This window comes from Pavona decussata, unplaced genomic scaffold (genome assembly GCF_977016875.1).
Source record: "Pavona decussata unplaced genomic scaffold, jaPavDecu1.1 SCAFFOLD_64, whole genome shotgun sequence".
Taxonomy (NCBI): Eukaryota; Metazoa; Cnidaria; class Anthozoa; order Scleractinia; family Agariciidae; genus Pavona; species Pavona decussata.
The window spans coordinates 4,126,374-4,145,000 of record NW_028145484.1 but is presented as its reverse complement, the minus strand read 5'-3'; the positions used below and the strand labels follow the sequence as shown (position 1 = coordinate 4,145,000).

At 36.7% G+C, this 18,627-nt stretch overlaps 1 protein-coding gene across 1 annotated transcript; it reads right to left on the bottom strand.

Annotated features, from left to right (window-relative positions):
• Positions 1 to 11,265: 11,265 nt before the first annotated feature.
• On the bottom strand, positions 11,266 to 13,506 carry LOC146478566 (CUB domain-containing protein 2-like). The gene has a single exon (XM_085112076.1). It carries the CDS (start codon positions 13,345 to 13,347, stop codon positions 11,407 to 11,409), a length of 1,941 nt encoding a protein of 646 aa, XP_084968202.1. The 5' UTR covers positions 13,348 to 13,506; the 3' UTR covers positions 11,266 to 11,406.
• Between the last annotated feature and the right edge of the window lie 5,121 nt (positions 13,507 to 18,627).

The following is an 18,627-nucleotide window of genomic DNA, read 5'->3' as shown; positions in this document are numbered from 1 at the left end:
TTAACGCATCATTTGATCTATTTATTAAAAACAGATTAAATTTGGCCCCATATTGTTAACATGTTCTGGACTCAAGTGTGCCGTTTTCAAACGGAAATTTCACCATTTTGAAGCGGCAAATCGAAAGAATAACTTCTAAGAAGCACCCAACATTTAAAACGGTGGAAATTGGTAAATTCCTGGCGAAGGAATCGTGCTTTGTTTGACAGTCTTAGACCACGACGCGAGACTGAAAAGAGGTCATTGAGACTGCTTACGTTATCGCAATGGAATTCCCGCAATTTCCCTTGAAACCCTGAGTAGCGTAACGCAAGGGAAACAACGTAACGCGATCGTTGTGACTCAAACTATTCCATTAGCAAGGATAGTTTTATCAATTGGCGAAGCATACAGTTGGAATCAATGAATCAGCCGCAGCATCACGCGTAATGCCAGTATAGCAGGCATCTTGTTAATGAACATCTTGTATATACTCTCAAAGGGAACCAACCTTGATGGACTGTTAGAGGCAATCACGACTCTTGCAGAGTTACATGACCTGAAAGCCAAAAGGGAGTGTCCAGTAGAAGGAGTTGTTCTGGAGTCAAGGAAGGACAAAGGAAAAGGGTGTGTGTTTAAATGTGACTTATGATATATACTTACAGTGAATGATAAGGTGGCTTTGATCACCTGTAATTCGTATCAAAGGCATGACAAGGGTGTTTGAGACAAACACCTTTCACATGTCTTGATAGTACTTAGCGCATTTTACATTGACTTTGACAGTCCCTAAACGTCCATAAAAGGTGACTGTTTTATCTTTAGTACGCTTGAAAGGTACCTTGGCACAAGTCAAACAAATATTTCACAACATATTAATTTACCCAATATAATAATTATGTTCTGTATGTGTAGCTTACTCAAAATTTAATGGCTGCCAAGGGGCCATATGCAGAAAACCCTACTTAGTTAAGATGTATCCTAAGTATTGTTTCCGAGCAATAGTCTGTTGTTATGGTGACAATAGTCTATTGTTATAATGACAATAGTCTATTGTTATAATGACAATAGTCTATTGTTATAATGGCAATAGTCTATTGTTATAATGAAAATAGTCTATTGTTATAATGACGATAGTCTATTGTTATAATGACGATAGTCTATTGTTATAATGACGATAGTCTATTGTTATAATGACGATAGTCTATTGTTATAATGACGATAGTCTATTGTTATAATGATGATAGTCTATTGTTATAATGATGATAGTCTATTGTTATCATGACGGTAATCTATTGTTATAATGACAATAGTCTATTGTTATAATGACGATAGTCTATTGTTATAATGACGATAGTCTATTGTTATAATGACGATAGTCTATTGTTATAATGACGATAGTCTATTGTTATAATGACGATAGTCTATTGTTATAATGACGATAGTCTATTGTTATAATGACAATAGTCTATTGTTATAATGATGATAGTCTATTGTTATAATGATGATAGTCTATTGTTATCATGACGGTAATCTATTGTTATAATGACAATAGTCTATTGTTATAATGACGATAGTCTATTGTTATAATGACGATAGTCTATTGTTATAATGACGATAGTCTATTGTTATAATGACGATAGTCTATTGTTATAATGACAATAGTCTATTGTTATAATGACGATAGTCTATTGTTATAATGACGATAGTCTATTGTTATAATGACGATAGTCTATTGTTATAATGACAATAGTCTATTGTTATAATGGCAATAGTCTATTGTTATAATGACGATAGTCTGTTGTGATAATGGCGATAGTCTATTGTTATAATGACGATAGTCTATTGTTTTAATGACGATAGTCTATTGTTATAATGACCATAGTCTATTGTTATAATGACAATAGTCTATTGTTATAATGGCAATAGTCTATTGTTATAATGACAATAGTCTATTGTTATAATGACAATAGTTTATTGTTATAATGGCAATAGTCTATTGTTATAATGACGATAGTCTGTTGTTATAATGACGATAGTCTGTTGTTATAATGACAATAGTCTATTGTTATAATGACAATAGTCTATTGTTATAATGACAATAGTCTATTGTTATAATGGCAATAGTCTATTGTTATAATGACGATAGTCTATTGTTATAATGACAATAGTCTATTGTTATAATGATGATAGTCTATTGTTATAATGACGATAGTCTATTGTTATAATGACGATAGTCTATTGTTATAATGATGATAGTCTATTGTTATCATGACGGTAATCTATTGTTATAATGACAATAGTCTATTGTTATAATGACGATAGTCTATTGTTATAATGACGATAGTCTGTTGTTATAATGACAATAGTCTATTGTTATAATGACAATAGTCTATTGTTATAATGGCAATAGTCTATTGTTATAATGAAAATAGTCTATTGTTATAATGACGATAGTCTATTGTTATAATGACGATAGTCTATTGTTATAATGACGATAGTCTATTGTTATAATGACAATAGTCTATTGTTATAATGACAATTGTCTATTGTTATAATGACGATAGTCTATTGTTATAATGACGATAGTCTATTGTTATAATGACGATAGTCTATTGTTATAATGACAATAGTCTATTGTTATAATGATGATAGTCTATTTTTAAGAAACATTACTTATAAGATGTATCTTAACTTAGGAAGGCTTTATGAATTTGGCCCTGGTCATTGATTCTTTTTTACCACAGTGACTGTAATTTTTAATTTTCCAGTAACCTTTTCATCATGTATCAGCTACATGTAATCTTTGTGCTTCGTCAATAAGTGCATCTCATAGTTTCATATTTTACATTTTTTATGTTTTTATAATCATTATTAATTTCTGCCCCATTTTTGTCAGCTTATTCTTTATTTTTTTGTATTATTTTTAGTGCTGTTGCAACAGTCCTTGTTAAGAATGGAACCTTAAGGAAAGGTAGCATTGTTCTAGCTGATCAGACGTTTGCGAAGGTAAAGGAAACAACCATTTTAAGCTTTTCTCATGAAAGCTATTACGGTAATTTCACTTTAACTTAAACTGCACTTTTGCAGTGGCAGCTCTGAAACTATGGAACTCTCTTCTCTTAGACTTGAGAACGAGCCACTATGTACCAACTTTTACGAAACATTTGAAAACTTACCTAATAAGAGGTTGGGACTTTTAACGATGTCTTGTTAATGAATACTTTTAAATTTCTTAGCTTGTACCGGTATGTTAATCTTATTAGATATTTTTGTTGTAAAGTGCCTAAAGGGCAGCTAGTGATATGGCGCAATATTAATTATTTGTTGATGATGCTGATGATGGTGATGATGATGATGACGACGACGACGGAAGAATATTGCTCTTCTAGACAAGTTTCTTATCTCCTCTGGCCACTGATCACGATTTAAGGGATGTATTTTTTATGCTACTCATGCAGGTTCGTGTGATGTATAACAGCCACAGTCAAGTGTTGTCTAAGGCCACTCCCTCCACTCCAGTGGAAGTGCTGGGATGGAGGGAGTTACCATCAGCAGGAGATGAAGTAACTGAAGTCCAGTCAGAGGTATTAATAGCTTATAAAGCAGCGATACCTGAGTATGTGATGAACTCTTCACATCTATTTCTGAGATACAAATCACAAAGTTCCAAATAAATGAAAGATGAACAGACCACACGAAGGCCTAAACTGCTCACTAGCTTTCATTTGAATTGTTATGCAGAAGTGAATGCATTGTTCACAGTGGGAGCATATCACAATATGCTTCGGGTTCATAGCAAAAAAATTACAAAATCGGTTAACAAGATTTAGAAAAACACTTATTAAGAAGTCTGAAAAGAAAAACTGAATGTTTTGGACTTAATAAAGTCATCTTCAGAAGCAGAAACTAGCTTAGTTAATACAATTACGTACGTCAAAAAATGTTTCGGTTTTTCTTTAAGCCTTTACTGCTCTCTGTACATACATAGGTTCAAATTTCTAGTCTTGTACAGTAGAACCCTGATTTTACGATCATCGATCTAACGATATTCCCGAATTAACGATCAACATTCTGCTGTCCCCTTGAATCGAGATTCCACTGTAAATAGCTTTAAATTTTATACCCAAGCTATTCATGTTATCAAAATTTAGTAGCTAAAGATTATCTTCATAATAGCACTGTTTGAGTGATATTTTTGTGTCTGAATTAAAACCCACAGCAAGAAGCTCATGAGACTGTAAGCAAAAGAAAGGCATTGTCACGTGAAAACAGACTGTCATCAGGAGCTGGGCATAATTTGCTACAAGACCTTGTACCCAGTTACAAAGGAGATCCCGCACCCAAGCAACCTAGTGGAGAGTATGACAGCTCTCATAAGTTAAATGTTGTCATAAAAGGTTGGTTTGTGTACATAAATGGTTTCATAAACCTAAATCCTGAGGGTTTTATCTGCTGGGCCATTAGGAGTGATACTCAACTGAACCTTCCATAGCTGAGTACTGTAAACCCTGACTGTGTTTAAGACAACGATCTGATTTTTCAGCCCTATGATTTATTTATTACCCTTCATTTAAATGTTAGCCTATGTACACATGTTAAATAAATGGGTCATCTGATAAAGAAACTGTATGTAAACTGTACCTGTAGGCTCTGTCACAGGCTGGCACTATATACCCAGCAAAACCTGACCCCAATGTGGGTCGGATGACACTACTGTTACACTGTACTAGTGATGATAAAATATACTGACAGTTGCTTTTGCCACTAAAATAAACACTTTGAACTGCATTTGGTATAGTCATATTAGAAACAAGATCTAATGATGATAGAGATTTATTTATTAAGGGCTGGTTTTGAAAGTTTTCTATGAGTATTGCAATCCATTGTCATTCATTTATTTTAGTAAGTATGATCAACACTACAACAAGTATATTTATCTATTTGTCTAATAATTATTATTAGACAGTCAGCTAATTTAAGCTTTTTTTTTTCTTTTTTTGGGTTTTAGGTGATGTTGATGGTTCAATAGAAGCCATTAACGATGCTCTTCAAACATACAAATCAAGAAAGATTTCCCTGAATGTACTATCTGCTGAAGTGGGAGCCATCAATGAAAATGACATCAAACTTGCAGAAACCTTTAAAGGTGAGCTCACCCCAGGGGAGGGGGGAGGGGTACTCCCCTATATGAGCTATAATGTGCAACGCCAAAGGGTATGGTTTTTGAGCTGTTTTTGGTCTGAAAATGGGTACAGAGTCTAAACATTTTGTTCTGAGAACAGGTATGGGTTTTACAGAAATGGGTTTGGATTCTAGAGATCAGGTCTGAAAATGGGTGTGAATATTAGAGGGCAAGTCTGTAAAAGGATACCAGAAAATTACTTATTTTGGTCTGAAACAGGGAGATGGGTTTGGAGAACCGAGCTGTACACTGCCATAAAAAAAATCCGGGTTTAATGGGTTTGGTTCAAAACGTTACATGTAGTGTGTTCTTGGGAAAGATGCTTTAAGCCTCAGCTTTACAGTCAAGTTTGCTTTTTGCTTGTACTGTACCTGTAGACGAGTGCTCTAATCTAGTAATGTAGAATTTTCTAACCCTTTCCGCATGAATATTTAGGCACTGTATTTGGCTTCAATGTGAAGATTTCAAAGAAACTGCAATTAATTGCAAAACGGCTTGGCATCAGCATTAGACAACACAACATCATTTACAAGCTTCTGGAGGATATCAAGGTTTGTAAACAATATGAGATGTCTTCCTTAACTCACTTGGACACCTTGGGTGGATTTTAATGGCCTGAAGGTACTTTAAGACCTGCTTACAATAATCGATAAATAAATGCGATAACATATCTAAGGATATGTAGCTATGTGTAGCTGATGTAGATAGATAGCATTGTAGCTGTGTTATCTTATCTAGTTAGACATATGTTACACACACATGCAGCCACACACAACAACATGCTGGGAGGTTGGGGAAGGGAGGGAAGTAGTAACAGGGGTCCCCACAGCCACCCCACCCTTGGTGTCCCCATCCCTCTTGTGCCGTCTTTGGTGTAAGATATTATGCAAACATTGCAAAAAATGTTTCTGTTTCTACCAGTTTTCACTCCCTCACAAATGTTATTTTATCCTGGCTAGTTCATGTCCCTGTCTGTCCCAGTTCCCACTGTTTTGTTCCCCTGTTCACACCTCTCTGTCTCCCTTTACATGATTGGCGGGGGGGGGGGGGGGGGTTGATCATAACCAAACTTGGAACCCTTGTTGTTTATGACTGCGTGTGGCTGGTCAGGCATGTTGTGCACTGATAAATTGAACAGTTGCTTGGTTAGAAACGCTGGCTTTTCATCTCTCAAAGAACTCTAGCTGCCTGAAGGCAGAATGTGGCTGACTTCATCAAGACAACTGAGGTTTATTGTAGCTGGAGAGGATGTACTGCTAAGATGAGCTACTAAGCTACAGGATGTATTGAATTATAGTATTTTTGTTTCTGCTTATTAATTAAATCTGAAATAGAAATCTGATTGTGTGAGTAATGTTGTTGCAGGGTGAGCTGTCCGACAGATTGCCTCCAATTCAGGAAGAGGCTCTCACTGGTGAGGCTACAGTGCTCAAAGTGTTTCATCTGACTGGAACACGGAGAGCTGTAGTGGCCGGCTGTCGTGTTAAGAAAGGAAGCCTTGTTCGTGATGATTTGTACAGAGTTTTTAGGAATGATGAGCTCATATATGAAGGTGAGTCAATTTATTCTACTCTGTCAAAATTTGGACTTTAAATTACATTTCAGGGAATCCCCCTAGAAGCAAATGCTGTAGTTCCTAGAAATCTCTAGAAAGCATGAACTGAGGTCCTTAGTTCAAAGAATCACCACAGAAAAGAGATACCTTGAGTCCCCAAGTCAAGAAATCTTCTAGGAAGTGTTAGGATTACATCCGATGGAATCCTATGCAGAAAAAAATTAATTTTGTTAGTCTCCATATTAGGAATCCTAAAACTCTGGGAGAATAGAAAATCTCAGGGTCCATGCTTCACAGAATTCCCTACTGTAGGTAAACGGGAAACTAAACCGAACAGATTATGTTTCAGAATCCCAAGGTTGTGGAGTAGCCACTCATGAAATCTGATCCAAATCTCAGTGAATCCCCTGCTAAGGAAACACATAGCCATTGATCCGGGAGACCATTCTCTTCAAAACAGAATGCAAATTCTTGAAAGTAAGTTAAATGGTCCCTGGCATTTTCACCAACAGGAAAATTGTCCACCATGAAACGAGGGCAGGATGACATAAGCCACGCCAAGAGGGAAACTGAATGTGGGCTGTCATTTGCAAAATTCACAGATATTGATGAAGGAGATGTCATTCAGTGTTATGCCATAACAGTAAAGAAACAAAATATTGACTGGAACTGGGGCTTTTAATCATGACAGCACTGCTTTTGCTTGTCACACAGAAAATCATACATTTTGGGCTAATGTATTTGGGTTGTTTGTAAATATTTGAACAAAATCTCTAACAATATAAACTGAATTGCTGGGTAAAATTTTTTTTAAACATTAAATTAAAATTTAAATTGACTTTGTTTTTATTACAAGACTTGAATAAAATCAATCTTGATGGGAAACTGTAAAATTTTGGTCTTTTTTTTGGGGGGGGGGGGGGGAGAAGGGGGAGGCAGAGGTTTATGTCTATTTAAAAGTATAAATCTGATTAAAATGATTGTTATAATCCTATTTTCATTGAATTTCAAAGTGATTTGTGCAAAGATGTACAGCTGTACCATACAAATTTATTAGAGATTTCAGTCTTTCTCAGCATGCATTTTATTAATTGTGAACAAAATGTTCTTAAGTTGTGATCATGAATTTATGAGAAACTGACCTGTCCAAAAGTAAGTTAAACAAAGCCTTTGATAAATAAAAGTATTGCCTGGATTTTCTGGCCTTTTCTTTTGTGTGGAAGTACCTGGTACTATTATAACTATGTGGTTACTGCCATGGGTCATTTCGTTGTTTATCTTAGTATACTATAAGTTAGAAATCCAGCTTCACAGACACTTTAATGTGGAAAAATAGTGTACCATTAAGTTTCAGTTGAACATCCAAAGTGCTGTTATTATTATTTATTATTATGATGATGATGATGATGATGATGATGTGTCACATTGTCAGATGGTATAGATGGGCTGTTACCCTAGGACATCAAGCTATGTCTTGTAGTAGCCTAGGGTTCTAGACGAATATGGTGATGGTTCAGCAAGAAACATGACTTTGTACATTTGAAAGGAATCTCAAAAATTCACATGCTTTTCTACATCAACCACTATGCCGTCATTGCATCCATCACACTGGAAAGGAGTACAATTTAAGGCCGGGGACTTATTGGAAAGAAGGCATTTTTTTAAGTCTTGTATAGGAATATAAATGTAATGGTGGCATGTCATAATGAAAAATGGCAGGCTGAAGTTCAACCTGTTTTACCGTACGTTTGCTGTTTCAGGCCTTGGAATATGAAACAATGAAACAGTAAAATGTCATGCATTTTGAATTGTCTAACAGACCCCGGCATAGATCGAACTTGTTGCGTATAGGCCAAAATGGAAAGCCCCAAATCACAAATGCAATCAGTTAAGAGATAATGAACAGAGCAAACTGTAAAAGGCAATGAATTAAAAATTACTATTAAAAATTAAGAGGGAGTGGGGCTCAGCGAGGGGGTATTTGTTAATACAGTCCTCTCAACTAAATAGGAAACATAACATATCACAAATTGAGTTTATTTTCCTCAACAAAAGCTTACAATTCCAAATGTTTTCAACTTGTACAGTAATGTTATCATGTGATCATAAATAATATAATTTGAATATAATTTTTATGTAAAGTGATAACTTGCTGATGTGCCACAAAATCTTTACATTAACCTTCTCAAGGTAGCATGCATCACTTTTGTGTGCAAGGTAAATAACGCAATTCTACATATTAGGTTTAATAATGTCCAACTGGAAAACTTTCTAAGAATGTCTACAAGTTACTCAAACAGCTACTATGTAGATCATAATAATATATTATTATATCAACCACATTTTCACAATATATTAACTTTACTAATATAAATAACACTGACGATAAAGACTTATTTCTCAACCCGTAGAAGAGTGGGTACACAAACTGGCAACACTTTCACTCTTGTTTACAGTGTGGAATGATACACCAATGCAAATAACTTATAATAATTTACATTAAATAGACAAAGTTGCACTTCCTTTGCAGAGTGAACATTTGGGTTAACAGTTCTTGCTGGCATAATTTGTTGCATGAAAGAAGGGTTTTCTAGCTAAGCTAAAACAAACAACAGTGCATAAAATTAACATGGATTTACTTAAAATTAACACATTATGTCTAAAATTATCTTAATTTATGCATAAAGATATATTAACAAAAGTTTGACCGTGGCCTCAACAGGGTAGGGCAACCTGGCCTGACTGAACACTGATTAACAAACAGTTAAAGGGCTGAGATCACAACAGTCTTATGTCAAATTACAGGCCAATTTTTTGTTTTGCTTAAAATTGTCTTTTTCTTTTCCACATGGCCTTCAATTCAGTCAGAGAATGTGCTTTGTTTTTTGTTTGGGTTTTTTTTTGCTGGTTTATGCTTAGTTTTTGACAAAATATCAAGTCAGTGAAATTCAGCATAAGAAAGTTATGCTCTCAGCTCTTCAAATTTCACAATATCTACATAACCCAACAGATTCAAAATAATTTGCAAAAATTGGGTGAGAAAGGAGAGTTAATAATACATCTGTGCTCATGTACATGTACACCCTGCTAGCAGAGCCTTTCTTTTGCTTCCTCCATTTTGGCGTTAAAGAAAAAGACAAAAGGAGGCTCTACTCACAGCGTGGTACATGTAGTACTTTTTACAACACTTACTTAAAACAACCAGTAGAAAAAACAGTGATGTTAAATTAGTCAATAAATGTTAAATACTGTCCACCAATACTCTTTCTAAATCTAAACTTTTGCCAAATATTATAAATAGTAGTAAAACCCAACTGCACTTAATGTCAAAAATGCTGGCAATAAATATCTTTCCTCCAAATCACACTTTTAAAATTTTAAAAGTCTTTTACACTTTTTAAATACGATTAAACCGTTTTGACGTAATTTTTTCAATTTCAATTTTCTTTTCATATGTTGAAACTATAACACTGCAATTTCTTGTAAATTGAACCAATTAACAGTGAGAAAGAAGAAACTTTGATGAGACAAATATATGCATAATGACTGAAGCCTTATGACAGGAAAACAAAAAAGAAAAAAATCAATTTTCAGTTTTGACAGAAAAAGAAATTATTATTTTGAAAGAACAACTAAACTAAGTGATTTTTTACACTTTGGGGGAAAGCTTTTCATAAAAAATATTCTCCTATTTTTGTGAAATAATGCTTCATCATAAGCCAGCATTTCAAATAATCCAATATTATTGATAACAAACAAACTAAAGACACTCGAAAAATGACAGCAAAATATTTGATTCCATCATGTTTAACCTATTTTTCCCAAACACAATTGGACAGTCTAGTGCCAAACCTCAACACTGTCAAGGTAAACAATACCCCCTTGATCGCATGTGACAAGCCAGTTTTATCAACCCTGAAGACTGTTTAGGCTTGCCAAATTAAAACAATATTGGCACACAAAGCTATAAGAAAGTGATGATTTCCTGCCAAACAAAACAACAAAATTACAGTGCCTGTGACACCATATAATAGTTATCTAAAACATTGACTGGAAAATATAATGCATAGTGGATGTTTATCATGATCCAAGGTTGCAAAAGTAAAATACTGTGCTCATACAATTCTGCAATAAATAAGTATAATTGGAAAACTGCTGTGATATTAAAGATGTTTAAAATTTGCTTTGGCTTGGAATGGCAAAATTTTAGGCATGCAAAACTTATGATTTGAAAGAATTTGACCCCCAGCACTGTGGCTAGTATTCCGCCTGCAATCTCAAGAGAAGTAGAAACTCTTTTGTTTCTCATCGACAGTGGAGATCATCCAAATATAAGTTCTTTGTCTGAGTTGGAGTGAAAACTAGTGATGGCTAGTATCATGGGAAAATTATCTTATTAACAAATACATTTTTGATAAAGAAGTAAAGATGTAGCATTTATGGGTAAACCAAAGCATTTATACATGGGTGTAAACGACAAAAATTGAGCTATAGCCCGCAAAAAAATTTGACCAATTTACCATTTTATGACAATAAGTTATTCCTAAAAGCAGCCAATTTTTCTCGTTCTGGAGACACACTCTTGCACATAACCTGTATATAACAATAAAAGCTACCTTCCTTATGAAACTCACCCACGTTTATCTTAAAAGTCATTTGATCTCATACTAGGTAGATCTCTTGAACATCACAGTTCAATCACACTTTCAGACCTTATGAGTGGGGTAGTGTCATTCAATGAGCTGATAGATTCTGATGGTGAGATTGTGGCAACATTTGCATTCATAGAAATAGCCTCTCCTTCTTCAAATGAGCCTGCAGTTTGAATTTCCTGAGTACTGTACTGAGCAGGAGTGCTAGTGATTTCTTGTGTTCTGGTGTCAGTGGAGGAATTTTCTTGATTCCCTGCTGCCAAAACATGGCTTTGAGTTTGGTTGTTTGAGCTATTACGAGTTCCAGGGGTCAATTCCCTTCTAGGTCCTGTGCTCCCTGAACCACTAAGATATGGCTGGATGATAGAAACATCAAAGGGACTACATGCACTTCCATTGGCATCAAGTTCATAAGGTGGTGGAGGAGATGAGGGCTCTTCCATTAAGGCGGCATCATCTGTATTGGAGATCCTTAGGCGAGGTCTTCTTTGCCTACCACTACGCCTTCTGGGACGTGTTGTTCTCTTTTTTCTAAGTCGGTCTACGATAAACCCAATACAGACAATTGAAAGGGCGGAACCAGTGATTGACAGAATAACAATGACATAGTTTCGTATGTCATTACTTTTCTGGCTAGAGGGAAGCTGAGAGTGCTTGCAGCGGCGTTCATCGGACGCATCTGGACAGTCATTTGTGCCATCACATTTTAGTTGACACTGAATTTTCTTCCCATTGTTGCAAGTAAAAAGCAACTGGTGATCAAACTCATCACAATCTTCAAAATAATTGTCTGGATCCATACCATAGTAGCTAGCCAGGAACCCATTACCATTATTCTGAAAGCTTGTTTTAAGTCTAACAAGCATCTGGCTCCCAGTCGCTCGCACCATCCCCATGGGTTTATTATTGATTGTACAGAAGCGTCCAAGCGACTTGTCGTTGTCTCCTGTCCCATCAAATACCTCAACGTAATCATCCTTACAGTCTCCTGGAGTTGAAAATGTTGATGCTTCAGAATCTACATCAAAAACTTCAAACATCACTGAAGCTATCTTTCCCTCTGTGACCTCTATAAACCAATTACATTCCTTGTCCATTCTACGCCGGCCTGGATAACCAGGAGACGTGAACCTTCCATAGTCGCTTTTCAGGAAACCAGTGCAATGAGGCACTCGTGAATAATGAGCTTGAAATCCTCGTGAGTTACTTTCTTTATACGATTTAAACTCAAGAGACATTTTGTTTCCTGTAGACCGAATCAATGTTTGCCTTGGGGGCCTGGTAGAACAGAAGTGTCCTATTTCAGTATCACTGGTATTTAAACCATCCAGAACTTTGACATAGTCCACATTACAAGGATACTTGCCATCCATGTTGAAATCAGTAAAACTAAGCTCTATGACATAGTCTGACGGTACTCTAATTTCCCAATGACATTGAATGTCTGCTGGAAATCTTGAGGGGTACCTCGGACTGGCCAGGTTTCCACTAGCTTCGGTGTAAAACCCACCACAGGAAGAATAAATTGCGCGGAAATGTCCACGAAAGTTTTGAGCGGTTCGATTGTCTGACTTAAATACAACACGTAGCATATGGCTGCTTGAAGTTATCTGTCTGGGGGGGATATTCCCAGCACAATATTTGCCTACAGAACGCAGACCATCGTATACTTCCACATAGTCACTCATATCACAACTGATTTCCGGCGGAGGAATTGGCTCGAGGTTAAAAGTTTCAAACACAACTACGACCTTTTGAAACGGTGGCATCATTATTGTCCAAGAGCACTCCTTGCCCGCTGGATATTGTTCAGGGTAGTTGGGACTCAGAATTTCCCCATCCGAGTCAGTCTTGATGAAGTCACAACTACTCGTCTGGTAACTTGGTTTTGAAGAAACTGGTAGCGCTATAAATCCACTAATGAGTAAAACACACTTTAAGCCAGCCATGAAAGAAGTCCACTGACTTTCTGACATATCGTCTCGATAAATAAAGCCAGTCCAAAAGGAACAAAGACGAAAAGGAAAACAAAGAAAGCACGCTTAATTTTCCACTTTCCAATACCTACCGCGAATCGGTTTCGTTTCGATTACTTCGACGAGGTACTGAGCACAATTTTGAGCTAAAACCACTTTTCCCGTGCCTAAAAACGTGACAGATGGACTCTACCCTCTTTTTTCGGTGAGGTCAGAATCCGTAATAACGTACTCAGGCAAAGACAAGTATACAAAGCACATGCAAATTTCCCACGTTTCGCGTAATATGCTAACAATAGGATAATAGACAAGGTAACCGCCCGTCACGAATCTCTTCCGTTTTGCGTGATAAGCCACATCCGGAAACAAACAATTTTCGGATCTTTGCGCGCGGAAGATTCGTATTTATGAAGCTTTATCTTTTGAATTTAAACAAAGTAAGGAAAAATAGTGAGCTGATCTGTCAAATCTCTATATCTGCCTGGAAGAAGTGTAAATTTTTTGGGAACTACGCTTCAATTCATTTACGCAAGAACTAGTTTTCCGTGTTACATTAAATGAAGTTGACACTGAAACTCAATATAAGATACAAAACAGCAATCTCAAAAAAGTCCTTGAAGTGTAATGCCAGTAAAAGCTTGACCACTTCAAATTCCGTGCGGCATACATCATTAATTTCCAAGTGATTTTTTTTTTTTTTTTTTTTTTAAAGGAATTAAAAATGAGTTGAGTACAAATTCCGCCCCGAGCGAAAAGCACTGTGAACAACCCGTGACTGCACAGGAAACCACGTATGCTCGTGACGTTTGTTTTAAGAATTCTTTTAATTCTCGGAAACAAAAAAGCCGTGCGTGGATTCTGATGGGGAAATGATTTAAATTCGAGAGATTTCGTTTTTCGATAGCCGGTTATGCTAATCAGTTATTACTAGTTATCGAACTTGTAAACCTTACATAAAGTAGTTGTTAAACATTTGATATTGTTTGAATAATTTTGCTGTTCCTGGGGGAGTCTTTGTGCAATTGTGACCGAGAAATTCACGAAAGAAAATTGACACTGTACAATTAGATAGCAATCTCCACCTTTTTCCACATGTACAAAGGGAAAAAGTTTAAATTGTGCTATTTCCTATTTCATATTCTAGCCGTTTTGTCACACTTCTAAATATGGTGTTTATCACATATTCTCCCTTGATCCACCGAAAATGAAACAGTCTTTTAGCACAGGGGGGTGGCGGCTGGGGTATTCAACAAAAATTTTCCTATGGAGAAGCTCAACGTGTTTCCCTTTGATATATCAACTTTTACCGAAAGGATGCCCCTTTCACATCCATAAAATACAAAAAGCAACTGAAAAGCTACACCCCTTTCTCGCACCTTGAAAATGAGCCAAAAATCGCTGCGTTATAAGCGGGCATGCCACGAGTTTCCGGCAGGAATTACTGCTTAGTTTTCTTTTCCAAATAAGTTAACATGTAAAAGCAAGATATAACGTACTATGTGAAAATACGGTTCACTGGCGAGGATTCGAACCCCAGTCTCCTGCTTTCAAGGACAGATTGGATCCGACTTCATCAAACTATAATTTTACATTATATAGCTCTATTAAGTCGGTAATGCCATGTATACATATGGAAATACTGAATAAACTGTTGTTGTTGTAGTGGATTTCATTTCTATTTTTTCGGTTCACAGTCTATTTTGGCTTCTCTTTAAAATACCAATATTTCAGATTTAGCTGCCCTTTCGCACACTAGGTATACGAGGGTCAAAAAGGCTCTCCTTTCGAGTGGTCCCAATAGTCCCCACTATATGGAATACCTCCCCCCCCCCCCCCCCCCCTGGAAACAATATTGAACGATTGAATTGTACAAAATGCACCTTTCACTGTCAGTGTTGCCAGTGTTGTTTGTGGTTTTGGCCTCCTTCATGAAATCGATCAGAAAGCGATATAACAGTATTGAAGTCTGAAACTATATTAAGCATAACTGATGAAACGGACAGCAACGGCCCATATTCCTATTTTTAAAGTGAATCGGGAATATTTTCACAAAGGATCACTGAAAAGATCCTATGTAAGTGAGCGTATAAAGACAAGATAAGAACGTACTGTGTGAAAATATGCCTTGCCGGCGAGGACTCGAACCTCGTTATCTCTATACTTTTTTTTCTGGGGTTTACTTATTAGAGTTGCGTGGCTCTACAAAAGAATCTAAAATATGTATAAAGTATATCAGTATAATATCAGTATGGGATTTGGCGGCCGATGACACCGAAAACCGATTAAACTTGCTTCATGACGCGCACTTTACCGCAAGGTCACGAATTTGTTCCGTGTTTATTTAAAGGTTTCCGCATCATACTTTAACTACCTCTTCGCCGTTTTAAGGAATTCAAGAATATCTAGATATTTTTTATTCCAAACTAGCTAGATATAAAATAAAAACGGTGAAGAGGTAGTTAGCTCAATGGGACACGGCAAATCTCCGAAGAACACTGTTTTAGGGATTTTCAGCGTGTTAGAGATAAAGGAGAAAAAAGGAAGCGATTGATGATCGAGGGAAGATCTAATAATAGTGTGTCATCAGTGTTCAACCAGACGCGAACGGTGCATTCATGTGGTAGTGGACTTTGGTTGCCTTTCTCGAGTTTTCCCTGTTCTTCTATTTCATAAGTTTAACCTCGTATCAAGGGGCACACCCAACGGGGACATTTATAATCAAAATACTTAAATGGCGTCCCCCGTGTTTCTAGATCATTTTGTGTCCTTTTAAAAGCCGGATATTTCAGTTGTGTAAACTAAACAGTTTGAAACCGCCTTTTATAGATTTAGCAAGACCACAGCGACAAGACGTTACGAGCCGGATGCCTTATCTTGTTCACCCCCGTATTAGTAAAATACTTGAGATAATAAATTATTATAGACTACAAGGCTGATCTTAACGGCAGTAAAAGGACGAAAACAAAGAAGTTGGATACTAATAAACGGAAAAATATGCGTTTAAACAGTTTAAAGATTGCCCGATATTTCGGTTTAATCTGTTCACTTTGATCTGTTCGGATTCAGCTGAAAAAGTCGGCACGGACTGAGCTTTAGGATTTACGAGCTGTTTTTGGCTTTACGACAATGCTACTTGGTCGACCTTATTTCGCATTCATTGCAGTCAGCAACGACATATTTGCCCCTTCGAAAACTTGAGTCAGTTAAGAATTTTTGAGTTGGCATTTGCCGAAGCCGAAAGTTTCGATTTTCTTTACAACTAAATCCAAATTTCTGAGGCGACAAATGTCTTAACTGACAACGAGACAAGAGGATGGTTCGATCGCCGTTTCTGTCTACAGAAAAAGCCACCTACATCGGCTATCTTGACTTCAAATCACACCTTCACCCTCAAACACTCTGTTGTGCGCACCCTTGTGGACCGCGAAAACAAAAACAAAAAATAAACATTCATCGACGCCAAAATATCAGTGGAAACCAAAAGCGTGTTACAAGCTTTGTCCGCTAATAACTATCCTAGCCACTTCCCCCGCAAGGGTCATTAATCGAACACTAGAACGCGAAATAAGTACTGAAGATGCCAGCTAACGAGGTTTAGTTATTCGACCTTACGGCAAAGGGTTTTCAGAAAAAAGTTTTTTTTTTTTATTTCTCAAAGTTTCAAACATCAAAGTCTCGCATAAACCCATTCGTACCATCTCCATCATTCTGAAGAAACCTAACTGAGGTCAAAATTAGTGAAGAAGGTTGCAAAGAAAATTTTATAACGAAGCAAAGATTGCCCTGGTGTTTACATTGGCCAGACCTCGCGCACGCTAAAAACACGCGCCACAGAACATGCCACTAAACCATAGCGGCAAAAGCCATATTTTTGGCCCAACATCACATGCTTCACCGACACGAAATCAATCTATCTGAAATGTATTAACATCTGATCGTCGACCGATCAGCCAAATGGAAACAAAGACACTTTCTTGAAGCTTGGCATTTCGTCCGAGATAGAAACTCAATCAATGAACACATATCGTCCCCAAACATAAATAAAAAACCTCAAGTATTTTTGAGAACACCTCAAAATTGTTACGCTATTGCTATAAGTCTCGTTAAGAATAATAAAAAAACTTTTCTCAAAACGTTCATTATCATCGTTTGTTGAATATTTTTTATTTTATTTTTTCATATAATACCAGGGACGCCATTGGTCATTTACTTTCTTTAGTAGCTGAAGAAAGTTGCAGCAGTAACCGAAACGCGTCTTGGTATAGTTTTTAAAGCCAGTGTCAACTTTAAACCCTTTCTATTTTTAACAATGCCTGGCTACAAACCAAATATTTTAAAGTTTCCTTTATATTGCTCGCAATAACTTATCGTTGAGTTGGTGCTGTCTCGAATCATATCTTCAGTATCTTCAATGGCACAATCAGTGTTCGTTTCAGATCGGTTCGTAAGGCGTCAGACAGTCGCTGCCGCGCCGGCCTCAGAAATTCGGATCAATAAAATTGTGATAGGAAGCTTGCGCACTGAAACACTAATCCCCGGTTTTCAGACTGGCCGCCGAACGTACGTGTCGTTTAATACTGCGAAATAGGGTCAGCTAGTGTTTTCGGAAGGGCAAAAGCAGTTCGGAAATTCTGGGAATAAGATTACGTTCCGTAACATTTTCTACGATTTACTGAAATGTTTAAAGAAACTATGTAAGCTTGCACAAACTTCCCTTTCAAAAGGCTTCAACACTGAAACGATCTGAAAGTGGTTAAATAGCCTTGTTGTCCTTGTTGCATGGGTGTCCTTAGCAAAACTGATAAACACTACCAATACTAGCCTTATTAATTTGAGCGCTCTTATCAATATCACTGCGTTCTCTAGTTGACTCTTGCATATCATAAATTCTCATTAATTATTTTGTCTTCCCTTTGCACTGAGTATGATTGAAATTGGATGGTACGTTCTAGCCCTGTAGTTCACAAGGTTCCGAAACAAACAGTGGTTATATCCGGTTCAACATTCTCGAAAGGTGAGCGTGTCTTTCTCGAGTGCAAATTTACTCGTTTACGTTAGTTACAGTTGCCTGTATATCTGCTTCACTTTTAATGACTTCCCGACTGAAAGTCGTCAAAAATGAAGAGGATATACTTTCAACAGAAATCACTGTACTCCAGGGCCGGGTTGTTCGAAAGCCGATTAACGCTAAACCACGATTAAAAGTTAACCGAGGTTTTCATCTCACTCAAAGTGGTTTTAAAGGCTCATTTAAAGCTAATGGTAAAGAAAAGTCTAAAG

Coding starts and splice junctions, on each gene's coding strand:
- LOC146478566 (XM_085112076.1), bottom strand. CDS start 13,347: ATGTCAGAAAGTCAGTGGACTTCTTTCATGGCTGGCTTAAAGTGTGTT.